Source organism: Chiloscyllium plagiosum, chromosome 30 (genome assembly GCF_004010195.1).
Source record: "Chiloscyllium plagiosum isolate BGI_BamShark_2017 chromosome 30, ASM401019v2, whole genome shotgun sequence".
Classification (NCBI taxonomy): domain Eukaryota; kingdom Metazoa; phylum Chordata; class Chondrichthyes; order Orectolobiformes; family Hemiscylliidae; genus Chiloscyllium; species Chiloscyllium plagiosum.
In genome coordinates, this window is record NC_057739.1 from 23,666,466 (window position 1) to 23,675,222 (window position 8,757).

An 8,757-nucleotide genomic window follows, 5' to 3' on the forward strand; every position below is an offset into this window, starting at 1 on the left:
CACCTGATGAAGGAGCAGCACTCCGAAAGCTAGTGCTTTCAATTAAACCTGTTGGACTATAACCTGGTGTTGTGTGATTTTTAACCTTTTACAATTAACAGGTTTACATCTCCTCCAGGCACCTCGGGTTTGACCCTTAAGCCCGGTATTAACAGTGCCTTGGATTACAGCAGATCTGTCTATTTTCATTGCCAGGTCTCTGGGTTTGCTACAGGCAAGTGACTGATTCCAGTCCTCATTTATTTTGATTCACACGTTTGGAAATCCACTCATCCTGCTCCTAAGCAGGATTGACACTAATTAGTCTTTTGGCAGCCAACAGTATGGATTTGAGCTCAAAGTGAGCAACAGCTACCAAGAACCACTGAGCATAATATTATGTAGCACACCTCACTATAAGATTGGAGTATATTAAAGGCCAGCAGAACCATTAGGCAAATAGGTGATCATCTAGAATAGAGTGGTGCTGGAAAAGCACAGCAGTTCAGGCAGCATCCGTGGAGCAGAAAAATCGATGTTTTGGGCAAAAGCCCTTCATCAGGAATACAGGCAGAGTGCCTGCAGGGTGGAGAAATTTTTTATCTCTCCATCCTGCAGGCACTCTGCTTCTATTCCTGATGAAGGACTTTTGCCCGAAACGTCGATTTTCCTGCTCATCGGATGCTGCCTGACCTGCTGTGCTTTTCCAGCACCACTCTAATCTAGAATCTGGTTTCCAGCATCTGCAGTCCTTGTTTTTACCTAGATCATTAGAAAAGCAGAATCTGCTTGAGTAGGGTATAACATTAACTGAGCTGGTTATGAAACTATATATGGAAACAAACAGGCTTCAGCAGTAGGATTGGAACGTCTAGATCTATTAGCATACATCCAAATAGACTAAAACATCTATTGATTTCCATGTATTTACACTAAAATCTTGCATAATTGAAATTTTTTATTCCTTATTTTATTTATGTAATGACTTTGAAATCTGTGCATCTGCTTGACTATTCGAAATGTGTGAACCAGTAAATAACATAACTTAATCAATTTGCCACTGTACAGTAATGATTAATGATTGTATAAGTTGTGCATAAAAGTATCCAGGAAGGAATAGTCCCAGACCCCGAGTGATGCGGACATTGATGAGTAAGGTGGGAGATTTTTGTGAAATGGCCAGTGAGACTTGACACTGAGAGCAGGAAGTTCCCAATTTCCAGCAAAGTGTTGAATGATGAGCAAGATTCTCACTGGTGAGTGGCGAGAAGCAGACTCAATGGGCTAGGGGATCTCTTCTGCTCTGTATGATTCTATCATCTTATGATTAGCCAGTCTCGTCTCATTGATAGTTTCCCATTCTCCCATCCGCCAAATAGAAACTGGACAGTAGAGTGGGGGTCTGGTGACTCCAACTCGCCACTTGCATCTTGAACATCTCAGGGTACACTCCATGGGCAACAGCCACACACTCCCAAACTCATCTACTGGCCTTGGCATTGGAGTCATATCAGCCTCACTGAACTCTTACGCACATCTCCAATCCACAGGTTCAGTATGTCAATGCTGTTGTTTGGAGCATTGCACTGGCACTTTTCATTGAAATGCTGTTGCACACAGGGACAGTCTCCCACCTGAAGGCTTTCACTCGAGTGCACCTCAGGGATTGTTGGCGATCCCTTTGTACTTATAGTTTGCATCTACTTAGATGCTCACAGCATCATTTGCCTCCTCGGTCAGAGCCTAAAATAATTCCATCTTGACTTGCTGTTTAGTGCAGACACAAAGCCAAGCACCTTGACATGCATGGCAGCAGTGATCAGTTAAGGGGCTGTGCTTACTGCTGTACATCAACATCACTGTGTTCCTTCAATCTCACACTGTCACTATTCACCAGGAGTGTAAGTGACAAATGCACTGCATGTGCATCAACCAACTGACCCTGTCTCAGTGTCTAAGGGGAGTAGAGATCAATCAAGTCAAAGGAAACACTTAATAATAACATTTCATAATAAGTTCAAGGGCACCCTCTATATCATTCCAGGAGCTTGGACACAGTCAGTCAGCTGCCAGCAATGGGCAGAGTCAGGGGATCCATACCTCTCCAATCCAGACTGTGGGCCATGGACAGCCCTGTGGGCTCTGTGTAACCAGCCCATGGAATGGGCCATGGACAGCCCTGTGGGCTCTGTGCAACCAGCCCAGGCGGTGGGCCATGGACAGCCCTGTGGGCTCTGTGTAGCCAGCCCAGGCGGTGGGCCAAGGACAGCCCTGTGGGCTCTGTGTAACCAGCCCAGGCAGTGGGCCAATGACAGCCCTGTGGGCTCTCTGTAACCAGCCCAGGGAATGGGCCAAGGACAGCCCTGTGGGGTCTGTGTAACCAGCTCAGGCAGTGTGCCAAGGACAGCCCGGTGGGCTCTGTGTAACCAGCCCAGGGAATGGGCCAAGGACAGCCCTGTGGGCTCTGTGTAACCAGCCCAGGGAATGGGCCATGGACAGCCCTATGGGCTCTGTGTAACCAGCCCAGGCGGTGGGCCATGGACAGCCCTGTGGGCTCTGTGTAACCAGCCAAGGGAATGGGTCATGGACAGCCCTGTGGGCTCTGTGTAACCAACCCACAGCATAGCAGGAAGTCCACTGGGGAGCAGTACAGATTATTCAGGGGTCTAGTCAGACATTGGTTTGGACTGTTCACCTGAGTCACTCAAGGGTTCTAGGCCATGGTCAGTCCTGGCTCTCCATCCACTAAAATTCCAAGGAGGGGAGATGGATTATCAGGGACCACTGATGTGGGAGAGAAGCTGGAGAACTCAATTGTAGGGATTGGATGAAGCATGCTTGGATAACATTGTGGAAGGAGCAACTCAAGATTTAAGTGAGCAGAGGGAGCAACAGAGTGGAAAAGGGTAATGTGGGAGGGAGGGACATGAGCAGTCAGAAACACTCTGGCTTCAATGGGGGAGATAGTGGACTATTACATCCAGCCTGTTGACCCACTGTGCCTCAGGGTGGAGAAAATGGGGAGATGAACAGTGAGTTGGATAAATTAGATTGAACTATGAGAAAGGTCCAAACTGATGATGCTAACAGGGAGGGGTTGCACATTTGGGCTTCATCAAGTTAAGAGGCTGAGCCCAAGAGCCACTTGATAACAGTGACTGCTGATTCCTCCCATCATGCTGTAATGAACAAGTGTACAATGGAGCTGAGGGAGTGCAGCGTAGGTTCACAAGGTCAAATACTGGAATGATGGGACTACCTTACACTGAAAGACTGGAGCAACTGGGCTTGTATACCCTTGAGTTTAGAAGACTGAGAGGAGATCTGATTGAGACATATAAGATTATTAAAGGATTGGACACTCTGGAGGCAGGAAACATGTTTCCGCTGATGGGCGAGTGCCGAACCAGAGGACACAGCTTAAAAATACGGGGTAGACCATTTAGGACAGAGATGAGGAGAAACTTCTTCACCCAGAGAGTGGTGACTGTGTGGAATGCTCTGCCCCAGAAGGCAGTGGAGGCCCAGTCTCTGGATTTGTTTAAGAAAGAGTTGGATAGAGCTTTCAAGGATTGTGGAATCAAGGGTTATGGAGATAAGGCAGGAACAGAATACTGATTAAGGATGATCAGCCATGATCATATTGAATGGTGGTGCAGGCTCGAAGGGCAGAATGGCCTACTCCTGCACCTATTGTCTATTGTCTATTGAACAGGGCTACCACTACAACAGGAGCGGGCAGATAGTATTTTGTTCTGTGAGAGAATTGAAGGTCCTTCAAAAGGCAACAGCATTACACACACCCATAAAGTACAAGGGGAAAGACAGCAGTGGAGTGAGCACTATATGCTTTGTAACCATCAGGTATTAACGTACTGTGTGTACAGACACTGGCCCAAAGCAGTCTGACCACATCCTGCAGTATTAGGAACCTGTCCACTAATGGCCGTGGTCCACAATCAATGTACTGCAGTCTGCAAAGATTCACTTTGTTGCAAAGGTTGCAATCACTTTCCAATTTCCCATAGTCTGCACATGGTGTATAAGCTGCTCACTCCATACCTTGGACAATTTAATCTCAGGTAGTGCTAGGGATGGTGAGGCTCTGTACCTCAACATTGGAGTGAGCCTACATTCGCTCACACAACTGATGATGAACAGTGAGGATTATTTCAAACGTGAGAATGTATTTACAATGAAATATCACCCTCAGTATGTGGTCTCCTTGCTTTCCCTCCCATTAGGTCTGTGTAGTCTTGGCTCCCCAATAGGGGTGATGGGGGTCTGCCCTACAGTGGAACTCAGTGGCTATTAGGTTTTACTTGGGCAAACCCAGGGGTATTTCTGGCTGAAGGGCCCAGACATGCTGAGTGTGCCAGCCCAGAGCCGGTTGTACCTTCCTCAGTTGGAACTCCCAAAGACGTCGAAGGTAGCAGAGAGTGTGGAGATGGGAAATCTGGCCTCCTCTGGAGTGTCCAGAGAGGAGCTTTCTGGGGAACCTGTATGTGGCTCCTGCTTTCACTGGGTGCTTAACTGGCACTGCCCCATTTCCTTGTGGGGAAGGATTACCTGGAGGGAATTCTAAGCCCCTCATCCCCCTGGTCCTCTGGATGTTGGTGCTGAGTACCAATGGCTGGAATGGTGGAGTGTGGGTCAGTACAGATGGATCCAGAATGGACTGAGGTTGCTAGACCTGGCTCTCCATGGCAGCTGCAAACTTGTGCATGGCCCCTCACATACCAGAGGCAGTATGATACAAGCAGCATTGCTGCAAGCCGGCATCCTCTGTGTCAAGTTGCCTGTGGCCTCTGACAAACCTGCCTGCTCCTCCTCCTCCTGTGGACACATCAATGAAATTGCCCACTGCCAATTCTAGAGGGCCCTACCCTGCCTACGGCCTAGCAAGTGGCTGGTGTCCAAAGGTCCTCGGAGTGCTGGCAGCCTTGACTGGCTGAGGCACATTGGCATTCCCACCAGAACATGCCGCTGTTACTGATCTCCCTCACATTCACCGTGAGGTGTCGGTATCTGAGCTGGTGGAGGGTAGCAGGAGGCAGCCTGGGCTCTTCACTTGGAAGGCCAGGAGGAGATATCTGACAAGGCAAGCCTCTCGGAAGCTGATTCAGTGCGGATGCCCCGGGTACCTGCAAGAGACTGAAGAGAGAATGCATTACGAATAAAGGTTAGAAGTTTGGGCTTGTTAAGGATAGACTCACAATGGGGGGAGTCACACAGAAATAGAGTCATAGAGATGTACAGCAGGGAAACAGACCCTTCAGTCAAACCTGTCCATGCCGACCTGATACCCCAACCCAATCTAGTCCCACCTGCCAGCACCCGGCCCATATCCCTCCAAACCCTTCCTATTCATATACCCATCCAAATGCCTCTTAAATGTTGCAATTGTACCAGCCTCCACCACTTCCTCTGGCAGCTTATTCCATATTCACACCACTCTCTGTGTGAAAAAGTTGCCCCGTAGGTCTCTTTTATAACTTTCTCCTCTCATCCTAAACCTATGCCCTTTAGTTCTGGACTCCCCAACTCCAGGGAAAAGACTTTGCCTATTTACCCTATCCATGCCCCTCATAATTTTGTAAGGTCACCCCTCAGCCTCCGACGCTCCAGGGAAAACAGCCCCAGCCTGTTCAGCCTCTCCCTATAGCTCAAATCCTCCAACGCTGGCAACATCCTTCTAAGTATTTTCTGAACCCTTTCAAGTTTCACAATATCTTTCCGATAGGAAGCAGACCAGAATTGCATGCAATATTCCAACAGTGGTCTAACCAATGTCCTGTACAGCCGCAACATGACCATCTCACATTTATCTGAATTAAACTCCATCTGCCACTTCTCAGCCCATTTGCCCATCTGGTCCAGGTCCTGTTGTAATCTGAGGTAACCCTCTTCGCTGTCCACTACACCTCCAATTTTGGTGTTATCTGCAAACTTACTAACTGTACCTCTTGTGCTCAAATCCAAATCATTTTTGAGGAAGTAACAAATAGAATAGTATTTATTGTCACTTCTCTTTTTACAAAAAAAACAGTGAAAAGTGTTTATGTTGCCATATTCCGGTGCCTCTATCAATAACAGAAATCAGAAGAGGAACCATATATATTTTAAATATTAAGACAAGGTCTATCATTGTACAATTCACGGCTCATGGGTTCTCAAGGACATGGAAAGGACAGGAACCACGTTCTCTACCGCTGCAGAAAGACGACATTGAAGCTGCCAAATCTCAGGCCGTTGGAATCCCGGGCGGAACCACCAGCTGCTGAGGGCACTGCAGAAGCTGCCTGAAGGACCCACCTGATCACCAAAGGCCACCATGCCGGAATCCCGGCCGGAATCACTGAAGCAGATCACCTCTCCGTAGGACCCACCAGGATGCAGCCACAATGGCAATGAGTGATGGACCGCACTACCAACAGGATAGCAATGCAGCAATGGACAATGATTCCTACTCAGTAACTGGGACCAAAGAGATTTCAGCATCACCACAGGTACAGGTGTAATCCTTGCCAGCCAGCACAACGATCCTCTCCTCATCAGGAACCAAATGCCAGGGAGTCCACCGGTCAGCTGACTTTCTCTCTGCCCTATGGTGGGTCGCTTTCTCCTGGAAAGAGACAAAGGGAGAGATTGAGCTGGAGGAATGCTGGTGAGGTGACCTGAGTGAGTCAGTTGGTAGTTCAGAGGGCAGGACAGGTAGGGGAGGGGTGCTAGACGTTGGATCTAATAGCGAAAGTTGTAGAGCAGGAGCCTTGGTGGGAGATGGGTGCAGTAGCAGAGACAAAGGGAGGATGAGGTATCGGAGACAAGGTGGTGGCACTTACCCTGGCACAGTGGAGAAGGTCATTGACCATTTTTGTGGCATCGCTGTGCAGTTCTCCAGACCAACCACACTACACTGACCCGGTGGAACAGGCTGGAGGATCTGGTTGCATGGCGCCTTCTGGTGGTCCTGAAGGAAATGGATGTTCCTGCTATGTATCACTCCATCCATCAGGACCTCCCGATGCCTGTCTACAAAGCAGAGTGTCCATTTCCTCAGTTTGCCACATCCAGGGTTAAAGTGACGCACTGTGGAGGGCATCTGTGGTCTGACAATGCTTGACCAGGTGCCCGATGGCCTTTTAAAGATGCCTGGATTCTCAGAATCTCCTGGCAGTGCAGAATATTTGTGGAATGCCAGTGGGAGTATATGATGAACAGGCTGCCATAGGGATGTGGTGTGTGGATAATGTGGCAAGTTTAGGACAGTCGTATGTGAAAACTTGCAAGGCCTTATGGAATTCACCAAAAATGACACTTAATCATTTTTCTGGTAAATTTCAGCCCCTAACAACTGCTGCAGGAGCATCTCATATATCATCGAGCCACATTCCATATTATAATGTGGATTGCTTCTTGTTCATATCCTATGAAAAGAGAACATACAATCAGCATCATAACATTGTTCTTCATGTAAAATAAATCTGAAATTATAAATCTACAATTTTCAATCTTACAAATGCACAATAATAATTTACAAAAATGAATTGGCGTTATGGGAGCAGGGGTGGGTGGGGGGAATGTTCACCCAGGGCACCTGAGTCTCTTGTTCTGCCCAGGAGTACATTGATAAAATTATTCTGCCTATTTACGCTGAAGCTTAATGCAGCAGACATGTCTGCTATTCCCAAGCAACTGAGAAAGGATTGTTAAATCTGTAGTGACTAGAAAGCAAGAGGATGGCACTACTACTGTTAAATCATCTCGTTACTGTTGAGGGAAACACCCACAGGTTTATTAGTTTAAGCAACTAGTAAACTTCTCCTGAAATTGCAGGTCTCTTAAGAGCATGTGATGTAAGCAGTCAGCCAATTAACCAATACATAGGGGGAAAGAGTTTTCTATTTAACTCCTGGACTTAAAATAAAATCCTTAGATAATTAGAGAGTAGTGGTACTGTCTGATTTAAGTCCTTTGTGATGCTAAGCCCTAGATTGATATCTGGAGTAAGAGCCCAAAGGAGAACTTCCTCCATGTGATGAGTTATAGCTTGATGTGAAAATCTAAATGGGCTGGTTGAAGATTTGTCATCAAACTCTATCAACTGCTGGTCAGGCAGCTGAGCAATCCATAATATGATGTTCTGGCCTGCCCACAAGAGTGTCACAGAATCTAGCCCTGTCCACCTAGGTCAGCTGTAATCACCACCAACCAGCAGTGATCTCATTTATTTATTTTGGAAATAAAGTTCTATAAAATGAATATTAAAAACCAAACTATGAAATCACGGTTCATTCAAAATCATTAGGCAGGATTCTTAAGAACCTAGCTGGGTGGGAAATGTTTAATAACACTGTTTAGATCACAGTCAAAAAGTGTGGTGTTGGAAAAGCACAGCCGGTCAGGCAGCATCCGAGGAGGAGGAGAGTCGATGTTTTGAGCATAAGGTCTTCATCAGGAATGAGGGGGGCCCCAAGGGGACTGAAGGATAAATGGGAGGGGGGATGGGGCTGGAATGCAATAAGAGGATGAAGGTGGGGGTAATGGTGATAGGTCGGAGTGGAGGGGAGAGTGGATAGGGGAGAAGAAGGTTGGAATGGTAGGACAGCTCAAGAGGGTGTGCTGAGTTTAGAAGGTTTTTTTCTGGCATAAGGTGGGGGGAGGGGAAATGAGAAAGCTGGTGAAATCGACATTGATCCCCTGTAATTGGAAGGAGCCAAGGCAGAAGATGAGGTGTTCTTCCTCCAAGCGTCAGGTGGCTAGAGTTTGGCGGTGGAG

The 8,757-nt window shown here is 47.4% G+C and overlaps 1 protein-coding gene across 1 annotated transcript; it reads right to left on the bottom strand.

Moving 5' to 3' along the window:
• Positions 1–6,015: 6,015 nt before the first annotated feature.
• On the bottom strand, positions 6,016–7,388 carry LOC122564659. The gene is made up of 2 exons (XM_043719742.1): positions 6,822–7,388; positions 6,016–6,604 (listed from the first exon to the last, which is right to left on the bottom strand). The coding sequence occupies exons 1-2, from the start codon at positions 7,079–7,081 to the stop codon at positions 6,136–6,138; spliced, it is 729 nt and encodes a 242-aa protein (XP_043575677.1). The 5' UTR covers positions 7,082–7,388; the 3' UTR covers positions 6,016–6,135.
• Positions 7,389–8,757: the final 1,369 nt, after the last annotated feature.